Source organism: Schistocerca americana, chromosome 1 (genome assembly GCF_021461395.2).
Source record: "Schistocerca americana isolate TAMUIC-IGC-003095 chromosome 1, iqSchAmer2.1, whole genome shotgun sequence".
Classification (NCBI taxonomy): Eukaryota; Metazoa; Arthropoda; class Insecta; order Orthoptera; family Acrididae; genus Schistocerca; species Schistocerca americana.
The window spans coordinates 668,321,137-668,344,244 of record NC_060119.1 but is presented as its reverse complement, the minus strand read 5'-3'; the positions used below and the strand labels follow the sequence as shown (position 1 = coordinate 668,344,244).

General features: G+C 42.5%; 1 protein-coding gene across 1 annotated transcript in view; it reads left to right on the top strand.

Moving 5' to 3' along the window:
• Positions 1-23,108, top strand: part of LOC124588311 (nephrin-like) — a 178,769-nt gene that overhangs the window by 82,463 nt on the left and 73,198 nt on the right. The window contains exon 10 of the mRNA XM_047131470.1: positions 3,535-3,588. Within this exon, the coding sequence (XP_046987426.1) occupies positions 3,535-3,588 (54 nt within the window). The remainder of the gene's footprint in view (positions 1-3,534; positions 3,589-23,108) is intronic.

The window sequence follows — 23,108 nt, the reverse complement described above, 5'->3', positions numbered from 1 at the left end:
TCCGCAATAACAGACCCTAGTTACAGAATAATTAGTTCAGTTTGTTACGCCAGTTGTCTTTGTTACCCTATTTTCTAAGAAATCTCACACATTAATATGAATAGCAGTAATGCAGAATGTGTGATATCCCTGTCAAGAAAACACTTCCATTTTTTCATAGTACTGCTGATACCACAATTAAATGAAGCTTCGCCCCAGGCCTTAACACTGACAAAAATAGTTGTTCTTGTTGTGGTCTTCAGTCCTAAGACTGGTTTGATGCAGCTCTCCATGCTACTCTATCCTGTGCTAGCTTCTTCATCTCCCAGTAACTGCTGCAACCTACATCCTTCTGATAGAGTATTCATCTCTTGGTCTCCCTCTACGACTTTTACCCTCCACGCTGCCCACCAATACTAAGTTGGTGATCCCTTGATGCCTCAGAACATGTCCTACCAACCGATCCCTTCTTCTAGTCAAGTTGTGCCACAAACTTCTCTTCTCCCCAGTCCCATTCAGTACGTCCTCATTAGTTATGTGATCTACCCATCTAATCTTCAGCATTCTTCTGTAGCACCACATTTCAAAAGCTTCTATTCTCTTCTTGTAGAAACTACACTCCTGGAAATGGAAAAAAGAACACATTGACACCGGAGTGTCAGACCCACCATACTTGCTCCGGACACTGCGAGAGGGCTGTACAACCAATGATCACACGCACAGCACAGCGGACACACCAGGAACCGTGGTGTTGGCCGTCGAATGGCGCTAGCTGCGCAGCATTTGTGCACCGCCGCCGTCAGTGTCAGCCAGTTTGCCGTGGCATACGGAGCTCCATCGCAGTCTTTAACACTGGTAGCATGTCGCGACAGCGTGGACGTGAACCGTATGTGCAGTTGACGGACTTTGAGCGAGGGCGTATAATCGGCATGCGGGAGGCCGGGTGGACGTACCGCCGAATTGCTCAACACGTGGGGCGTGAGGTCTCCACAGTACATCGATGTTGTCGCCAGTGATCGGCGGAAGGTGCACGTGCCCGTCGACCTGGGACCGGACCGCAGCGACGCACGGATGCACGCAAAGACCGTAGGATCCTACGCAGTGCCGTAGGGGACCGCACCGCCACTTCCCAGCAAATTAGGGACACTGTTGCTCCTGGGGTATCGGCGAGGACCATTCGCAACCGTCTCCATGAAGCTGGGCTACGGTCCCGCACACCGTTAGGCCGTCTTCCGCTACGCCCCAACATCGTGCAGCCCGCCTCCAGTGATGTCGCGACAGGCGTGAATGGAGGGACGAATGGAGACGTGTCGTCTTCAGCGATGAGAGTCGCTTCTGCCTTGGTGCCAATGATGGTCGTATGCGTGTTTGACGCCGTGCGGGTGAGCGCCACAATCAGGACTGCATACGACCGAGGCACACAGGGCCAACACCCGGCATCATGGTGTGGGGAGCGATCTCCTACACTGGCCGTACACCACTGGTGATCGTCGAGGGGACACTGAATAGTGCACGGTACATCCAAACCGTCATCGAACCCATCGTTCTACCATTCCTAGACCGGCAAGGGAACTTGCTGTTCCAACAGGACAATGCACGTCCGCATGTATCCCGTGCCACCCAACGTGCTCTAGAAGGTGTAAGTCAACTACCCTGGCCAGCAAGATCTCCGGATCTGTCCCCCATTGAGCATGTTTGGGACTGGATGAAGCGTCGTCTCACGCGGTCTGCACGTCCAGCACGAACGCTGGTCCAACTGAGGCGCCAAGTGGAATAGGCATGGCAAGCCGTTCCACAGGACTACATCCAGCATCTCTACGATCGTCTCCATGGGAGAATAGCAGCCTGCATTGCTGCGAAAGGTGGATATACACTGTACTAGTGCCGACATTGTGCATGCTCTGTTGCCTGTGTCTATGTGCCTGTGGTTCTGTCAGTGTGATCATGTGATGTATCTGACCCCAGGAATGTGTCAATAAAGTTTCCCCTTCCTGGGACAATGAATTCACGGTGTTCTTATTTCAATTTCCAGGAGTGTATTTATCGCCCATGTTTCACTTCCATACATGGCTACACTCCATACAAATACTTTCAGAAACGACTTCCTGACTCTTAAATCTATACTCCATGCAATAAATTTCTCTTCCTCAGAAACGCTTTCCTTGACACTGCCAGTCTACATTTTATATCCACTCTACTTCGACCATCATCAGTTATTTTTCTCCCCAAATAGCAAAATTCCTTTACTAATTTAAGAGTCTCATTTCCTAATTTAATTCGCACAGCATCACCCGATTTAATTCGACTACATTCCATTATCCTCGTTTTGCTTTTTTTATGTTCATCTTATATCCTCCTTTCAAGACACACTCCGTTCCGTTCAACTGCTCTTCCAAGTCCTTTGCTGTCTCTGACAGAATTACAATGTCATCGGCGAACCTCAAAGTTTTTATTACTTCTCCATGGATTTTAATACCTACTACAAATTTTTCTTTTGTTTCCTTCACTGCTTGCTCAATATACAGATTGAATGACATCGAGGAGAGGCTACAACCCCGTCTCACTCCCTTCCCAACCACTGCTTCCCTTTCGCGTCCCTCGACTCTTATAACTGCCATCTGGTTTCCGTACAAATTGTAAATAGCATTTCGCTCCCTGTATTTGACCCCTACCACCTTCAGAATTTTAAAGAGAGTATTCCAGTCAACATTGTCAAAAGCTTTCCCCAAGTCTACAAATGCTAGAAACCTAGGTTTCTCTTTCCTTAATCTATTTTCTAAGATAAGTCGTATGGTCGGTATTGCCTCACGTGTTCCAATATTTCTACTGAATCCAAACTGATCTTCCCCGAGGTCGGTTTCTACTAGTTTTTCCATTCGTCTGTAAAGAATTCGCGTTAGTATTTTGCAGCTGTGAGTTATTAAACTGATAGTTCGGTAATTTTCGCATCTGTCAACACCTGCTTTCTTTGGGATTGGAATTATTATATTCTTCTTGAAGTCTGAGGGTATTTCGCCTGTCTCATATATCTTGCTTATGTATATCATTGTCAAATGAACAGAAGAAGCTTACGAAATCATACCAAATTAACAGGAAAACAACTTTGCTACGGGAAATTACGTTACATAAAACAACGACTTCCTTGCAATAGCTCTTCAAAACATCAACTTCCACTATGACAATAAGGATGACAACATTACGCCATGAACTCCTGTACTGTACTTTATTGTTAAACTACTGTGTGAAAATTGCTTTCTGTAAACAATTCATTCGCGATCCATAAACATTTTCCATCACAGAGTTTTTCGTAGCAGCTCTTGTTTGGCAAGATAGGTGAAAGATATTTTTCCGACTTTTTAAGAATGGGAGAGAGTTTCCGGCAGAAGTTTCGAGTGGGCCACTTGTCGTACCAGAATGTCATGTCACGGTCGCCACATACAGCGTGTCCGCTGAGAACGACCTGTCGTTATCTTCGGCTGGAGCTTCTTACTTTCGGGAATCTTCGGCCTCAGTCTGCCACGACGTCCCTGCGACAGAGTGCTGGGTGTGTTGCAGGTGTCCGGGCCGGTGCTGAGCGTGGGCGGCGTGCTGCCGTGGGAGGCGCGCTCGGTGACGCCCCGCGCGTCGCCGCCGCCCCCGGCGCCGGAGTACCGGCCGCCGCCCCCGGGGCCCGCCGTGGCGGACATCGAGCTCAACGGGCGGGCCATCAAGGAACGGCTCATGGCCAGCCGCCTGCCAGAGAGCTGCGTATGATCTCCTCGCACAGTCGCGCACCGTCCAGAAACGAACGCCGACCAGTCGGCGCTGGGACCTGGCCGCCACCTCAGCCTGTCAGCCCGAGTGACAGCGGCGATGCGCCTCACGGCGACTGTTGCTGCTGTCAGTACTCACGAAATTCAGCCTTTGTACATTTGCGTTATAGACATGGTCGTTCAGCGTACATTGGACACAGTGGATCTATAACGAGCTAAATCAGGAGTCAGCGCTGATATAAAAATCCTTAACACACGAGGAAATGTCTGATACATTATTCTGTATTTAATAATGGTAACAACTCCGAAGAAGTTCTTCCACGCAGAAAAGTATAATTACTTCAGTTGAGCCACGGACTTTAATACCCAAGCACGTACGGTTATAAGTACTTACCGAAGTACATTACTGCTCACTTAAGTGTAGTACGATTAGCATGCGAAGCTATTCGTAAAAATGTTCTGCAGAACTTCAGGGTCTCGCATGCATTATCGACAGCTGAACATAACGAACTCGTTCTGATTCTACTATTTTCGAGCATTATCTCATGGTGGAGACTTGGCAGTATTGTAACTGATCTTGGCTTCTCTTCTGCCCCTATGAGTACTAGTTCAATAGCGGTTAAAAACTCAGATCTTTCTGGATTTATTAAAAACTGTTCTTATAGTACCATAAGGTCTTGGTTTTGAACATATGTAGATATAAGAGGATCGTTCGAACGATATCTCAGTTTTCTTCTGCCAAATGTTCCCCATGACGGGAAAAACGCCAAAAAAATTGTGGATTGTAGCTAAAAACACCTCATGCTCGTATGTAAAATGGTGATTATTTTGTTCTTAGATTAGTTTGTTTTTAATTTTGTGTTCATTATTGCCTTGAGAGATTCGATGCCGTCCACGATTTGTTCCTTTCTTGTGCTACTGTCGTCACCTCTGCGTACCTGATGCACCCGGTATCCTCCGTTAACAACCTCACACATTCTACCAGATACTTGCCACTTTGGTGTTTCTGTCTCTAACTTTTTCCTCTGACAGTATAAGTAATCCTGGATGTCTCAGCATTAATTTTTCCCTGCTTCTCGAAAGTAATTTCCAATGCCCGATTTTATCGCACCTAATTTTTACTTCACTTTTGATTTGGTTTGTTTACTTAATTTTTAGTATTCTTGGGCAGCACCACAAACTGTATCTTCTCAATTTCCTCTTCTTTGATTTTCGTACAAGTAGCGTTTCATATAACGCTGAACAAGACGACAATTTTCAGGAATTTCTTTCTCAGCTTTTTGTCAGTATGTAATACCAGTGGACGTCTCCTTCGAATTTCTGGCATTTTTCCTAGCTGGGCTGTATTACCCTTGTAATTATTTGTAGCAGATCACCGCTTTTCTTACTAGTGTTAAAATTCTTTTGTGTTAATCTTACATATTCTGAGATGCACCCTCACCATTTCAATCAGCAATTCTTTCGCCTCTTCCTTACTTTCTGCCAGAAGGAACTTCCTTCTACGCTTCTTCGACAGTAACTTAAATAAAGGAGATATTAAACTGAAACACTGGAATAATGCCTTCACAGCTTGTTTACTAAGTTGCAAGACCTCTTGGAACATGGGGGTTATCTCCCCAGCACTATTTTTCGCCTCTCTGTTCGGTACCGTTCCTCTAATATTAACTGCGCGTGTACGTGATACGTCCGAAAGAATGTGACCACCCCATGGTTTTCCACATTTGACAATAGAAGCCTGATCAGAACGACGTGGCGCAAAATCATTCTTCCATAGTCTATACAGAATTTATGTCTTTACCTAGCAGGAAAATTGCTGTAAATATGAGTCACATGGATCTAAACTTATCATCTAATATTCGTCATATAACGCTAAGACTTGTCGACTTCTCGGGACATATTACTCGTATATATCCTGCGCCTAATGGCCAGACTTACGAAAGTTGTAAGCTGTTACATGTGCGGCAGGTATCGAAAGGTAAAGTCACGTGAGAAATTATAATCACTTCTAGTACTCTTGTGTTCGTGTGGATTGCTAAACAGTCTACAGAATATGTGACCATGAACTGTACTCTTTTCTAAAATTTATCTGATTGATGGAAACGTAAGACACCCAAATGAGGCATCTGTAACAGCCGAACGTGGCAGTACCTTATCGTTGTTCGAACATTTTATATATGTTACCCTTTGAATATTCAAGTCGCTCTCATTTACTCTAGAAGACGAAGCATTTCTCTGAACGAAGTCGTATACCTAAGACGTCAGCTGATGTCTTCCTCTAAGATTTTAATAACACTATTTTATCCAGGGCAGCAGTAGTCACATCCTTGTTAACTTTCCAAAAATTCAAACGCTTTTTTACTTTTCATTAGATAAAAATGTGGTTTACGAGCAAGTTCAAACCTTGTTTCAGCAGTTATAATCAAATTTTGCGTAAAATTTTCCGTCCACAAGTGTGTTACTTTAGGTTTCTCAAGGTACAGTTTTACGAACAACACGGAACTGAATTCCCGCCTTAAGCAGTATTATGGTATCGTGACATGTTTTAGCACAATCTCAAAAGTATTCAAACGAATTATAATAAAACTGACACCGTAGCAATGGTATCCTATGGTGAAACAAGTTCCTTGAATACAGTTGCTCTGTATGGAAGGTTCCTGTATTTCTTATATCGGAGCCTTCTCTAAAAGTCTGTGGCATGTATTAAAGAATCTATCGACCATTCACCAGTGAACACAAATGCGAACACATGAACTTCTACTCGGAAAACAGATATCGCCTAATTGTGATAATAAAGTTGATCTTGATGTAACAAAGTTTCTATTGTACATATTGGAGTTGTTTAACAAAGCAACATGTCGTTTTTATTGAAGCAAAGGTAATAAAAATTTTATCAATTTATCTATTTTACTTATTCATCAATTCTTCTCTATTATTTCAATGGAAACTAAACTGTTTGTATAACACAGTTATCTTTTTTCATAACGCAGGGTATTATTTATTTCTGAATGAAGTGGCTATGAGATTTTATCTAAATTAGGCACACTTACCAGAATAAGCAGGTGTTACATGATGTCACACGACTCCTTCAAAAACAACAATTGAAGGAAGTTGAGTATCACATAAGGTAGGAATAGGTAAAAATGAATTTTTAACTTGCTTTCATACTAACATCATGACATTATTAATTCATATAGAAACAAATGTGCCATTGTTAATGAAGACATAAGGGACCCTCATTAAATAACCATTACTGGTGTAAGTAGACCAACAATTACATTAATTGTATTTACGACAGTATGCGTTACAGCCGAAATTCCTCTCTTTAGTAGATTGCTGCAGTCAGTTTACAGTCATCCAAAAAATTTTGTTTGCATTTGTTTTATATTGTTTATAATCGCAACTTCTCTTTGAGAACCTAAAAATTTCGGTTCCTACGCAGAATTGGTCTTATCAAAGTATACTGACTTATCCATTGAATAAAGATGGGTAACATACGTGAAAACAACGCGATATTCAAGATTTCTTATGAAACAAGCATGTAATGTCACCCAACAAATCTTTCCATCACCCTCTCATGGCCTGCACACACACATTTCTCAATCCAGGCATTGTCATCAAACCTGAACTGAGGTATACGTCTTGTATAGTGCAGTGTTCTTTAACGTTCATATCACCATCACGACCAACGATTCCTGGCAAGAACATTTCTAAGTTGATAGCTGGCTAATGTGGGAATCTGGCCGGGCAGTTAAAATATCATTGTCTTTGTGGGGTAGCGGGCGAGAGAGGTCACTCTACATGGCTAAGAACATTTCCTGTTTCGCAGGTGAACCATCGTCTCTTAGTATCACCCTAATGAACCCTATGTTGACATTTACTGAAACAATAGAGAGGTAAAATCATATTGTTTAGAAAACGTGCTTTTATCGAATTGATTTTATGGTGAATTCCATACTACATAAGATCCTATATCGCAGAAAGTCATAAATGAAACCAGCATGCATACGGATTATCTCTTATTTCAAACATACAAGGTAAATACTGCGAGAACGAATCATAGTAGCAAAATTTCTAAGTTTTACGACCCACCATGACTCAAAATACAAATACAACGTAAGTACAATTATTAGAAATGTAGCTACCAGGCGAATATTGACTAGCAGAAGTACTAGAAAATACTGCATGAAAGTGGGAGTACTAATAAATCTCTTGTCAGATTGTAACCTCCCAACAGAAAAAAAAAATATAATTATGTATAGCACTCACATTTAGCGTAACCTCCCAATAAATAAATTCCGTAACCTATGAATAATACAATGTGACTAATCTCTCAGTAAAATTGTGGCTCACTTATAACCTTTCAATAATTGACTGTGAATTTAAACTGGTAGATTTGGCCCTGAAAGATCATTCTGAATAAATTGAAAGTTCTTACCTCTATAAGGTCGCCGGATAACGCATATATATATATCTGCTCCTATAAGAAATTTTCTGGCACAGCCTAGTGCTATGCTGGCCGATAGACTTGTCATGAATAAAAAGAAACAACTGATTTTTCTTTACAATAATCGGGATGACCATGGACTGGAGAAATTACTAAATTCTTTAAATTGAGATGAATGATTGTCAAAAGTTAATTCTTATAAGAAAGATTATTATTAAGAGATTTTTTTAAAAAGATTTACATGGGACTTGATATTACAATAGTACATATGAGCGAGGGACTGCATGCTACTACTTACTTCTTCTACTACGCAGTTCCTACTGTTGACAATACTGTTCTCTGGTCTGAGATTCTCTTATAGCTTACAATTTCGCAGGCAGCGCGTGAGTAATCCATCGAAATTACATCTGCTCGAGTGCGCTAGCAACAAATTCCTTAGTCATGGACCTCTTACAAGATTCGTTCAAGAGTACTTTATTCGGTCTGAGGTCTGTTCTATGCAGAACTGGAAGGAAGGATAGAAAACAGTCTAAAACATGACTTTAACAATTCATCATGCCATGGTTTCATCAGAGCAATAGTTCGCGGCTAGCTGAAACCTGAATATAGTCTACCATGAACAACTCTGCGTTGCACGGAGGGATAAGTGAGAAAGTTCTGCAACATAGCAGTATGCAAGAGCTGTAATTGATTATTCAAACTAATCATTAACCTACCGCAGCAAATGCATGTCACAGACTGAAGACAGTCCAGCTGCAGCATCCGAACAACTAGATTTTGCGGCATTTGACTTTTCAATTTCCTAATGATTTCTGATTTCTAGCACATCCACCATACGAAAATTAATACCCAACGCCAATCTAATAGGGAGATTCCGGAAATCAGCCTCACAAAACAGACGATAAAACACTCTGGAAAGTAATTATTCGTTGATGGACTCGTTCATATGAAAATACACACACACACACACACACACACACACACACACACACATTACTCCCCATACACGAAAACGTACTGCATTATTTAGCATGAATCTGTGGAGGAATGAGTCGTAGTGTCAATTAAACCACTCCAATAAAAGTTCATAATTGAAGAAAGCTTCTTCTCAATCATAAAGTTATCAATTTTTCAAGTTAACTGTAAGAGAATGCGCAATATACATTGGGAGGAAACGGATAGTCGAAATTTATTAATTAGGAAGTGCGTGGATTGTTGTCATCATTTGATGCTTTTTCGAAAAATGTAAGGCTCAGTACCACACTTGTGTTAACTATCGAAAGTGCTATCGTATGGGGCATCAAGGGAAATTTGTGACTGAACTAATAACTTCTTGGTAGAGAGGACGCAGTATGTTATCTTGAGTAGAGAGTAACTGCAGGCGTGCCCTAGGAAGGCTTGTTGGGATCCTTGCGCTCACATGTTAATAAGCTTCCTGACATTGTTAATAGTAACTTTTCGCAGATGATACAATTATCTACAGTGAAGTATTGTCTACAAAAAGCTACGCAAACATTGAGTCAGATCCTCATAATATTTAAAAGTAGTGTAAAGATTTAAAATTTGCTTCAAATGTTCAAAAATGTAAAATTGTGCCCTTCACAAAATGAAAAAATTGTGTCCCACGACTACAATATTTACGAGTTACAGATGGATTCAGTCAACTCATACAAACACCCGAGAGTAACAGTTTGTAGGTATAAGAACTGCAACGATCACTTAGCCTCAGTTGTAGGTAAACCATGTGGTAGACTTCGGTGCATTGTTCATATACTAGGGAAATGCAGTCTACAAAGGAGATTTCCCTGCAAAACACTGGTGCGACCCTTCCTATTAAACCACTCGAGAGTGTGGAATCAGTAACAAATAGGACTAAAGGGGATATTGAAAGCATACAAAGACGCGGACCACGAATGACTACAGGATTTTTCAACCGTCGCAGAGACGCTGAAGAAACTGAACTGACAGACACCTGAAGAGAGATGCAAGACCATCCCTAGAAAGAATACATAAGAAGTAGCTTTAAATAATCAGTCTAGGAATATTCACTGTGGTGACAAAAGCCATGAGACAGCTATATGCTGATACAGGTGGTAGTAGTATCACGCACACAGGGTATAAAAGGGCAAAGCATTAGCGAAGCTATCGTGTGTCCTCAGGTGATTCATGCGAATAGGTGTCCGACATAATTACGGCCACAGACTTTGAAGTCGAAATGATAGTTAGAGGTGGACACATGGGTCTGCCGAGAGTACCAAATTTCAGACATTATCTCTCATCACGGACAATGCAGTGGTCAATGGCCGTCACCTAACGAACGAGAGCCATGGCGTTTGCATAGAGTTATCAGTACTAACAAACAAGCAACACAACGCGAAATAACCGCAGAAATCGACATGAGAAGTACGACGAACGTATCCGTTAAGACAGTGTGGTGAAATCTGGCGTTAATGGGCTATGGCAGTAGACGACCAACGAGAGTGCCTTTCTTAACAGCACGACATTTTCTCCAGTACCTCTACTGGGCTCGTGATCATGTCGGTTGGACGATAGACGACTGGAAAACCGTGGCTTGGTTAGACGAGTCCCGATATCAGCTGGTCAGAGCTGATGGTTGGGTTCGAGTGTGTCGTAGACCCCGCGCAACCATGGGCCCAAGTTGTCAACGAGGCGCTGTACAAGCTGGTGGTGGAACCATAATACTTGTATGGGCCGTGTTTGCATGGAATAGACTGGGTTCTCTGGGCCAACTGAACCAATCACTGACCATTTGCAGCCATTTATGGTCCTCACGTTCCCAAACAACGGTGGAATTTTTATGGCTGACAATGCGTCATGTCACTGGCCCGCAACCGTTTATCACTGGTTTTAAGAACATTCGAGTCACCTCGAGCGAATGATTTGGCCACACATATCGCCCGACATCAGTTGCATCGAACGTTAATGGGACATACTCGACAGGTCAGTTCGTGCACAAAATCCTGAAATTCTCAGCTTGCAGCAGTTTTTTTCAGTCCATGCCCCGTCGAGTTGCTTAATTTTTTTATTTATTTTTTTATCTTCTTTTTAGTCACCAGTCTGGTTTGATGTGGTGCGGCCCGCCACAAATTCCTCTCCTGTGCCAACTTCTTTATATCCGAGTAGCACACCTACATCCTCAATTATTTGCTGGATGTGTTCCAATCTCGAACGTCCTCTACGGTTTTTACCATCTACAACTCCCTCTAGTATCATGGAAATTATTCCCTGAAGCATTGTGCTATCATCCTGTCCCTTCTTCTTGTCAATGATTCCCAATTATTCCATTCCTCCCACATTCCGCCCAGAATCTCCTGATTCCTTGTCTTATCAGTCCATCCAATTCTCAACGTTCGTCTGTAACACTACATCTCAAATGCTTCGATTCTCTTCTGTTCCGGTTTTCACACAGCCTATGTTTCACTAGCATACAATACTGTTCTACTAAAGTCCATTCCCAGAAATTTCATCCTTCCTATATTCAATACGAGTAAATTTCACTTCGTAAGAAACGCCCTTTTTGCCAGTGCTAGTCTGCTTTTGATGTCCTCCTTACTCTGTCCGTCATGGGTTACTTTGCTTCCTAGGTGGCAGAATTCCTTACCTTCATCTACTTCGTCACCATTAAGCTTCTCGCTGTTTTCATTTCAGCTACTTCTCATTACTTTCGTCTTTCTTCGATTTACTCTCAATCCGTATTCTTTACTCATTAGACTGTTCATTCCATTCGGCAGATCCATTAATTCTTCTTCACTTTCACTGAAGATATCAATATCATCAGCGAATTCTGTTATTGATATCCTTTCCCCTTGAATTTTAGTTCCAGCATTGAACCTTTCATTTATTTCAGTCATTGCTTCTTCGATGTGCGGATTAAAATGTACAGGCGAAAGACTACATCTCTGTCTTTCATCCTTCTCAATCCGAGCACTTCGTTCTTGGTCTTCCACTCTTGTTATTCCCTCTTGGCTATTGTACAATGGGAAACAGAAACATTGCCCTGTCCGAATAATTTAGACTCCAAGAAAGAGCACTGCCCATGACCAAGTTCAGATGTGTCAGTGTTCACAACTCTAGCGGTCTGTGGAGCTTCGGCTTGGTGTTTACATCGTCAGATAGAAGCAGTATATAGTTTGGGTACAGTATATGTCGAGATTCCGAGCTCCACATCGGTTGAACGACGAGCGTTTCTCATCTGTTTCACTGGTTTCCTGGTGTCGGCACGGTAGCTCAGCGTGTTCGGTCAGATGGTTAGCTGCTCTCTGTAGTAAAAAAAACGAGTTAAGGGATCAACGATGAACTTGAACGGATGTCATGGGACGTCCCCAGCGAACAAATGGAACGAACAAAATGAGATCAACAAAAAGAAAACAAAAAAAATGAAAATGAAATAAAACAAAGTGGATAGATTGACGGTTTACTAATGTAAAGGACGAGTTTAGAGTCTGACCGGAGTTCAGTTTTTCTTTCTTTAATTAAATTTGTGCTGGTAATATTTTAAGCCTTAACTCTCTACAAATTGTGTAGTTGTAGGCTTTTCTAAGTTTCATATTCTATCAAATTAGTCGTATTTTATTGCAGTCTAATCTTTAAACAAATGGTGATAGTAAAAATATTGAAAGTAGATGTATTTATTTGTAATTGCTCCGGCCGCGACCTGGTGTCTCTGTAGTTTTCACCTAAGAGAAACGTATCAGCTGACTGTCAAATTTTCCTTACCTTTGCTTTACACGAGGAGCTGTATGTGCTTTCCAGTATCTGTTGTTTCCAGTTTTGGAAATTTGTGGTAAGTTCCTATGGGACCAAACTGTTACGGTCATCGGTCCCGAGGCTTACACACTACTTAATCTTAACCTGAACTAACTTAGGCTAAGGACAACACACACACCCATGCCCGAGGGAAGACTCGAACCCCATACGGGGATAGCCGCGCGAACGGTGGCAAGGCGCCTCAGGCTGCACGGCTACCGCGCGCGGCGTTTCGAGTTTAATATTCGTTCTTCAACTATGGTACGTCTATTGGAAAGTTACAGTAGTGCCCTGGTAGCGTGTCAGCTTCCTGTACTCGTACTATAGTTCAATTCTTTTATCTTGGCGGCTCGCGCATGCCCGCCCAGACGCGGGAGATCGCTGCGTTGCCAGTTGCACATGACGCACGCGCCAAGAGAAGCAGCGCCATAGTATAGCATAGTTGGCGAGCTTACGTTTAAGGGGGTGCGCTCAGTTCATGAAGTAAAGCCACCACGGCCGCATTAACCCTTTCGCTGCTACAGAGACGTGCTCCCCGCATTCCGCGCTGTGCGCGATTTCGTCATCACTGCACTGCTCCCCTGTGCTGACACATGGTGTTCTGACTGCTTTGACCCTCTTATCATTCGATTCCACAAAACTATTTCGCCCAAAAATTAGATTTTTACACATCTTCTTGACTGATACCTTCCCCCCATAAATGACTTAATTTTGTTTCGATGTTCAACGCAGTTATTATGCAGCATTAAATGTAGTAAACCATTGCACGAAATTTTGAAGAGTTTGCAGAGGTAAAAGTCCATAGAGATACTTTCCGTATGGTCGATTTTAGTTTCCACAATGTTGAGAATGAAATGTGGACAAGATACCTAAATTTCATATAAACTTTACTGTATAACAATATCTCATTTAATTTAAGTACCAGATAGGTGTCGTATGTAATATTGAGAAATATTCCGTCTTTCGCGACTGTAACAAAAGTTTTATTTACACCGGGCAAGTTTGGCTTTATTTTAAAGCACTAGAAATTTCAAAAAATTGCATTCAAACGAATTAAATTCGTGAAGTAAGACACTTCGATATTGTTTCTAAATAAAGAAAACATTAAGTACTGCACAAGGTTTGAACTCAAAACCTTCCGCTTTTTAACCCAACAGCTTTACCGTTACGCTAACGCACCTCGTCCTACACGTTATCTCCATGAGGAGTCTAACAGGTCACGCACAATACTGATAAACACTTGGTATGACTACGAATTACTCACACTTCATCGAAGTACAATAGGAAATAAACAATTACCGCTGTTCTTTATTGCGAAAAAGCGGTTCGTGTGATTGATACAAACACCTTTCCTTGCTATCGCCTGAATTAGGAGTCTTATTGCTTGTTCGGTTTAATTAATTAATAGAATATGAAGCAATTGGTATAAAGAATGGTTCAAATGGCTCTGAGCACTATGGGACTCAACATCTTAGGTCATAAGTCCCCTAGAACTTAGAACTACTTAAACCTAACTAACCTAAGGACATCACACACACCCATGTCCGAGGCAGGATTCGAACCTGCGACCGTAGCAGCCTCGTGGTTCTGGACTGCAGCGCCAGAACCGCACGGCTACCGCGGCCGGCCTATAAAGAATGCTTTTTCCAAACTTTCTATAAAAGAAAGTCTGCTATCAAGACATTGCTTTTGTTCAATTACTTTATTTATGACTGAACATTTCTAAAACTGAAGACACTCGTCCCTGCTCTGCTCTGCAGTCTATATCTGGCAACATCGTTCTCTGTTCATTGGCTGACTGTGTTTTGTGACGTCAGATGCGCAGAACGAACCTAAACTCGGCTGCCAACATAAGTGACGCGCACTTTAGTATCTGTAGTATGTGTCGGATCCAATTTCACGGCAGCCTTATTTTGCGTGGCAAATGTTTTGTGCTTCATTTACTTTTTATTATTAAATTATAGTTCCTTTTGTACTTTTTTTAATATTTTCTTCAGTAAATAACTCATTAGGTTTGTGAATTTAATCATTCGTGTATAGTAATATTTATCTTACGTCCCATAACAATAAAAATAATTACCCTTGGAGGGCGATACTCGTTTGACCTTCCATAAAAATAGTAGCGAAATCAGAGTTAAGATACTCGTATTACCTGCAAAGGTCTAAATAAATAAAAAATGACAACTAACCCAGTTAGTTTCGAAAAGTCGTCTTTTACGTTCGTAAACCGCCAGACTATACACTTCTTTTATCTTCTTTTTGTTTGTTACTGTTAGTTGCATTTCATCGGGGCGAACGTACTATGACACCCATTGAAGTTCATCGTTGATCCATTCACTCAGTGTTTTTTATTACAGAGGGCAGCTAACTCTCGGACCGAACACTCTGAGCTACCGTGCCGGCAGCCACTGAGCCGAGCTGAAAAAGGACGGCTGCCTCCTTTCCTAGCTTTTCTTGACAAACCTGGGGCATGGTGTCATTCGTCTACTAGCGGGCAGCTTTCGTCATCCTGTGCACATCACTGTTTCCTAAGTACACTTGCACACATTCCACGTATGACTGGTCATAATTATCATTTTCAGAAAGGTCTCGAGCACCTCATAGAGGTTTATGAAGATAATAACTATCCATCATGGAAGATCCGCAAGGCTTTGCGTTTCGAACTGAGTGGGAGTGATCTACCACAAGAAGCAGAAGAGAAAAGGTTGGCGTCGAAGGCTTTCCTATTGTTCGTAGGCAATCTGTCCTGTATAATAGGTAGTGTCTGCTCTAGACATAAAGTCAAGATTATCTTTCTGTCAGCAGGAAAGTAAACCACTCTCGGTGGCTGCGAAAAGGATGACTTGATTTTGTAGAGGGCAGGCGTGCATCAGATTTCTAGTCGTTGTGGGTTGTCGTATATTGGGCGTACTTTGCGTAAAATTCAAGCACGTTGCGTTAAACTTCGGCGCTTTGTGACCCCCTCTCCCCCCCCCCCCTCCCCCCCGTCCACCGTCCCCAAAAATACACTTCTATAAATCGACCATCGCAGAGCACTGTATTTGGCTATGCTATACTAGAATGTCCAAGTTTAAAAATATGTTTCATTTTCTGGGATTCAGTTTTCAGTGAAGCCACAGAAATACGTTCGTCGAATCATTTAATTAATTTTGATTATGGATATAACCTTGACAATATTGGGAATCCAGCACTAGCAGCTGTTAACTCTTTTCTAAGTTCTATGGGACTGATGAGCAGAGCAGTTAAGTCCCATAGTGCTCAGAGCCATTTGAACCATTTGTTAACTCTTATTGACAACGGTATCATTCCTCTGCTGACCAGAATTTGTGACACGTGATCTCTCAGAGAAGGTGTCACGGTAGCATGTATCTTGTCCGCTCATGGGGTATTTCTGCTTGTGTAGTTTGTCCTTTAACTCTCAGTCATGGAAGTGCTAGATGCTCTCTCATGGGATCAGAATATCATCGTCGCCACTTGTCATTGTTAAGTGCACGTCGAGAGGTTAGCTGCTACAGAGGTACACTAACTCGATCGTTGGACAGTATTACCGTCATCAGCTAATAAGATGAAGCGGTTTTTAGAACAGCTGCTATGACAAAAATTGTAGTCTACACGGCATCTGTATATGTATACATGAAGTTTAAACGAGGAAGCACCATTTACACATAGCCATGCTTCTAAATGCTAAGTCAGTGACCCTTAAAAGAAGAACATATTACGCCAGTGTTTCACCTCAGTTGTTTTCTATTATCAAAGTAATCTTTGTCCCAACTTGACCATACTGAAAGCAATGCAATCTCTCTGAAATCTTCCCGCATCTCCCGGCCTTTTACAAGTATACCTTCTCCTCTTGTGATTCTTGAACAGAGTATCCGCTGTTACTAACTGAAATTTATTGAAGAACTCAATTGGTCTTTCTCGTCTCTTGTTCCAGGTAACAAGTCAATTTTCTCCAGCAACTCTTTCTTCCTGTAAAACCGCATTCCAGTGCCCCATAAATATTAAATTTTCGTCTCCCTTTTCGTACTGCATTACCCGTTCAGTATCCTCATGTACTTTATCTATGACTTGATTTTCAGTTTTCGACGTCGCCAGGTATATCTGAACTATCGCTGTGTTGGTTTCTATCGATTATGATGAGTACAACTCTATCTCTGAACTGTTCACACCCACTTATTTTCTGACCGGCCTTTGCCGCCCGTTGTGGCCGAGCGGGTCTACGCGCTTCAGTCTGCAACCGGGCGACCGCTACGGCCACAGGTTCGAATCCTGCCTCGGGCATGGATGTGTGTGATGTCCTTAGGTTAGTTATTGTATTGTATGTTAAATGGTGGTGTACGCGTACGTGGAGAACTTGTTTGCGCTGCAATCGCCGACCTAGTGTAACTGAGGCGGAATAAGGGAAACAAGCCCGCATTCGCCGAGGCAGATGGAAAACCGCCTAAAAACCGTCCACAGACTGGCCGGTTCACCGGACCTCGACACAAATCCGCCGGGCGGATTCGTGCCAGGGACTAGGCGCTCCTACCCGCCCGGAAAGCCTTACGTTGGACCGCACGGCCAACCGGTCGGGCTTAGGTTCAAGTAGTTCTAAGTTCTAGGGGACTGATGACCTCAGATGTTACGTCCCATAGTGCCCAGAGCCATTTGAACCATTTGGCCGGCCTTTGTTTTCATAACAAATCCTGCTCCCGTTATACCATTTTCTGCTATTGCTGATATTACCCTATACTCCTGTGACCAGAAATCCTATCTTAATTTCACTGACTCCACTATATCTACATTGAGCATTAGCATTTCCATTTTCAGATTTTCCGGTTTTCCTATCACGTTCCAAGTTCTGACGTACCACAGTTCGGGTATTAGGACGTTATCCTTTCGTTGGTCATTCAGTCTTGGCGTCATTATCCTCTCCTTTGAACACTGAACATTACAAAGCAGAACAAAGACTTCTGTAGCAGCGCTACGCACGTGCCACGCGTCATTTCCAGGCGGGCACAGGCGCGCCGCGGTGCGGTGCGGCGTGGTAGTTACCGCTCGGAGATGTGTCACTTTTTCCGCACAACGGAAATCCGATTACAACGCCGCTGCGGCTGAGTCCTCGGCTGCGACTCTTCCGGCGGATGGCCCTCCAGAGCGACATCCAGGGCGGAGGGAGTGGGGGTTGAAGTAGGGGGCGGGGACCATTTGTCAAGCGGAGCGGTGATCGCTGCCGCCGTGGGACGAGCGCTCTTGAGGGAATGCTTCCTCCCGTCAGACGTCACTGCCAGGCGCCGGCTGTCTCACGCTCTGCGGATCCGTGCGTCAGCCGCCAAAGGCAGGGAGCCTCCCTGCCTCCACCATCACATTCCCTGTCCTCCTGAACTGTTATTAAGATATGTTACTATCAGAAGTAAAATATATCCATCTCCACATGAGGAACTTTATGACACCGTCCTCTTTTATTGCATCCAGAGATTACGTTTCTGCTTTCAGAGACTCTGAAAGGTCATCTGGACACAACAGGCCAGGACTACTTACATTGGGACCCTATCTAGACGGACTATTTCTGCAGCAACAACTTAAAAGTTCAATAATTTGATCAACACCACTATTTTAACTAACATGTAAGAAATGTATTCGCATTTGTGAATACGATTACACTTCAGCTGCACAGTTTATCCGTAAATTAAGAAACTTTGTGCCAGATCGGGACTCGAACCCAGATTTCCCGCCTTACGCGAGCGGTCGCCTTAACCCCTTCGACTATCCGAACACTCTTCCCAGGCCGACAGAAACCTTTGTATACCTCCATCTGTCCACGCCCTGCACTCGCACACTTGCTGTGAATACCGCACAGGGAGAGATTTGTTTACTATCGTTGCGGCCTGTTTAGGCATGAAATACCGTTTGCACTTCCTGTGTTTTATGGCGTGATATGCAGTTCACTGTACTGATCATGGACAGTAGAGAAAGACAGAGATTGGAATACATCCAGCAAATAATTGGGGACGTAAGTTGCAAGCGCCATTGTGGGATTAAAATGTTGGCACAAGCGAAGAATTCGTGACGGGTCGCATCAATCTGAAGACTGTTGACTCAAAAATTGAAAAAAATGCGAAATTCTTCAGGCATGCTTGCGTTTACTGTGTATATGAAGATACACACACTCTCAAAATGCAGCCATTGCAACCATTAGTGTTGTACACATGCCTGCAACGAATAAGTGCCGATACAGTATTTGTTTCACTGTGTGGGAAGACTGGATCAGTCCATGAGGCGTCCCTGGATAGCCAAAGCGGTTAAGAGTACTGTTCACGTAAAGCAGGATATAAGAATTATAGTCCCGGTCCGGTGAAGAATTTCATGTATCACTAATAAATCCTGCAAATGAAGTTTAATCCTATTCGCAACTGGGAATATGCTTCTTCCATTTCATACGGCTGTAGATCGCAGCACTGCTTCTTACTTCAAACATGCGTGTCTGAAGGACATTGCATAATGGATCGTAAAACACACACAATGCAGACAGTATAATACGCCGAGACGGCTGTGATAATAATACATAAGTCTCTCCCCGTGCTGGATCACAGCAACTGTGCGAATGCAGGACTTGGAAATACGACGACGGGTCAGTCCGGCAGGCGTGCTCGCATAGCGGAAATGGTTAAGGTGACGACTCACATAATGCGGCAGACCCGGGTTCGAGTCCCAGTCAGGCACAAATTACCGTAAGTTACCAATAAATTGCATTTCAGAAGTCTAATCGTATTCGCAATTGCGAATACATTTCTTCCATATCATACAGTCGTAGATCGTAGCAATGTCTGTTCGTTCATACATGCGGGCATGGCTGAAAAACATTGCTCACTAGATCGTAAAACTTAGACACTGCGAATAGTAGATTAATTTAGTGTTTTCAGGATAGCCAAAAGTATTGGGTGCGCTCATTCTTTACCAGAGAATTACTTTCTAAACACCAGGAGTACCACAATCAATTCAGCCTGTAGTCAATGCCTTTATTGGTACGTCAATTACCTCGACGAAATTTCAGCCGCTTATGTTAAAATCACGTCCATTAACAGAAAAAGCGCAGTTTTACATATGCAGACTTCATAGTACTCTACACATGAGTTCAGAAAGGCCTGTTGCGAAAGTACGTGGTATTTCGATTCAGAGGATAGAGTGTAACCCATGCAAAAAAATTACTTAATTACCGTAATCTACTACAAATACTATACACGAAAACGATGATCCAGCAGCAGTCAATAAATCAGTAAACTGTTTTGCTATAGCCGGTCGGCGTGGTCGAGCGGTTCTAGGCGCATCAGTCTGGAACAGCGCGAACGCTACGGTCGCAGGTTCGAATGCTGCCTCGGGCATGGATGTGTGTGATGTCCTTAGATTAGTTAGGTTTAAGTAGTTCTAAATTCTAGGGAACTGATGACCTCAGATGATAAGTCCCATAGTGCTCAGAGCCATTTTTTTGTTTTACTACAAATGATAGAGATAGGAAAATTAGCTCAGTGTTATCGGCACTATAAATCTGAAGTACAATAATGGGCACTGTAGCGGTGAAGCGGTGTTTGCAATGCGTATGCGGTATTATTCACATTAAGCTTTATTTCTCTACTGAAATATAAAATTCGCGAAAGTAACGATCGTTAGCATCTCTTAGGTAAATGAGATGGCTCAGTTGATTTGACGAGAAACAATTACTTCACCTACCACTTACGTCAACTTCCTGTACCCTCACACTTTGATCGGCAACATAATGTTGAATACTCACAGCTCTGAGACGAAGTTCGTTATTGTCATCAATACTCCAGCTTACTGCTCTCAAAATGTTTTTGCCATTAATAATACCCCCCTCCACCACTTAAAACTCACCTGACTTGTGTAACCGGAACAGCAAGTTACATTCTCTCTCCCGAAAGGAAAAGTGATTCTGATTTCTTGACGCCTTCCCGCATTTGGAGATTCCTGTGAATCACAAATTACAGGTGGAGAAAGTTAGGGAAATCGTGTGAAGCTGTGCCCCTTTGACACCAAAAGCCCTGATGACGAATCTTCATTAACTTGTATTCAGTTGTACGGGTAAGTTGCAGCCAGTAAACCCCTGAAACTACCTTGTATGAAACCACTTCAAGCGCCTGATTACTTTACAAATGAGTTAATGCGTGAAATATTTGACTTTAGGTATGTAAACGAGAAAAAGTATAGAAAATGTTTGAAATTTTGCTTAACGTTTGTTGTAAGTTCCTAAGTCTCTCGTTACAAAATAGTGGATGAGTAGAGTCCGAGAAAGTTTCGCAAATGAAAACATTGTTTTTCAAGCATCTCAATGTTTTCGTCATCATGCATTCTGAGCTACGTGTCATACAATAATATAATTTTGCTCATACATTCAGTGGTGTATTTTGATACTGTGTGTCCCGAATAGAGGTAGTAGTATAGAAATGATAAATTAAAATGACATGCCTGATGTTGAGGCTTCAATGTGTGCCATTTTAAGCAAAAACTAATTTTTTACGCATCTATACGTTTACGATGCCTTACTTCCTGGAACATGTGTCGTACAGTGGTATATTTGTGCTGGTACATTCAGTGATTCTGTTTGGAAACAGTATTGCAAACATTGTTTGTAGCAAAGAAGTAATAAATTAATAATCGTGTGTGATGCTGATGTTTGACTACAGGAACAGTGAAAATGTAGTTGGCGATAAGTTTTTTTACTTTCATCATTTTGTGGAGAATACCGGCGAAAAAAGTTTTTTCGTGATTTAAAGTTATATTTTAAGTTTGTTGGAAGTCGCTAATTGCTCTCATTGTGAAATACTGGAAGAATAAGTCCGCGTATTGCCACGCTGTCAGTTACGCTGCCTCCTGACAAACACACAGTTTCCAACTATAATACTTATCTTATTGTTTTAAAGTTTTAATGTAAGATTGTACCACTTAATGAGTAGATTATGACACCATTCTAAATTTTTGAAGTCTTTCAGTATCCACACAAAGTGCTGAAACTCAAGTTCTTGTTGCCCCTGAGAGCCCCCCATACGAAACGTGCAGCTGATACCGGACTTCAGAACAGAGGTTTAGTAATACATATTGTTGGTCTATGTTGTTCCTAAGGCTGTTTTATGTAATTTTATGTATTGTGTTCTACATGTCGTGGTCGTACGTATGATTATTAGTCAAAAATCTTCAGAATGACATCAAACGGTCCTCCCACGGGACGCTTGTATTTAGGAGAAAGCTTTGTCGTATTGGAACTTTGGTTCGGTAATGATTTGTCGGCCAAACCTGTCAATAATAACTGTACAGGTGTAGAAGGGTTACCTACTAAGGACCGACGAGGACGTGGGCATTTGGAGGAGTCCAAAATTAAAGGGTTAAATAAACAGAATTTTGGTGTCATCTGAGGCCTCTGACCACGGAGGGGCTCTCCTGGAGCGCACTGTGAGGCGCCCACTGGTCTAGGAGAACAGAGTGGGCGCAGGAGTAAGAAAAGAGAAGAGGCGGTTCGCGTGTGAGTCAGCCAATGAAGAAGAGCCACAGACATACGGCCTAAGCCAAGGGCTAAAACACAGGAGAGCTAGCGGCAGACTGCAAGAAGCTGCCTGCTCTGTGCCAGGACTGTATAGGAAGAGATAGGGAAGGCGGAGTTCTGTATTCAAAGGAGCGGCGAGCAACCGCCATGTGACGTGCCTCCCACGCTTCCTGTTGGCTCGCCATGGTGATGCATGTGGCTGGTTTTATTAACAGATAACCGGACACAACAAGATCCGCTGAAGCCACGGTTTTACAAGGCGCGTTGGCTCCGACGGAACTAATTCTGGACACATAGTAGAAAACGTGATTCTATACCGAGTCCTTAAAATATTGTCATACTGGTTAGTCACCCCATACACAACAAATAAAAGAACGTTAGAGAAACAGTGGTTAGAAAATGAAACTAGTCGCTATTAGAAACTAGTTGCTATTATATTATTACACATTAAACGCAAATTTGACGGAAACCTTAATAAATAATACATGAAACATTTTTATGAAGCAAACCATATGTGTTACAGTTCTGTGTTTCAGAATTACACCACTGGCCATTAAAATTGCTACACCACGAAGATGACGTGCTACAGAAGCGAAATTTAACCGACAGGAAGAAGATGGTGTGATATGCAAAT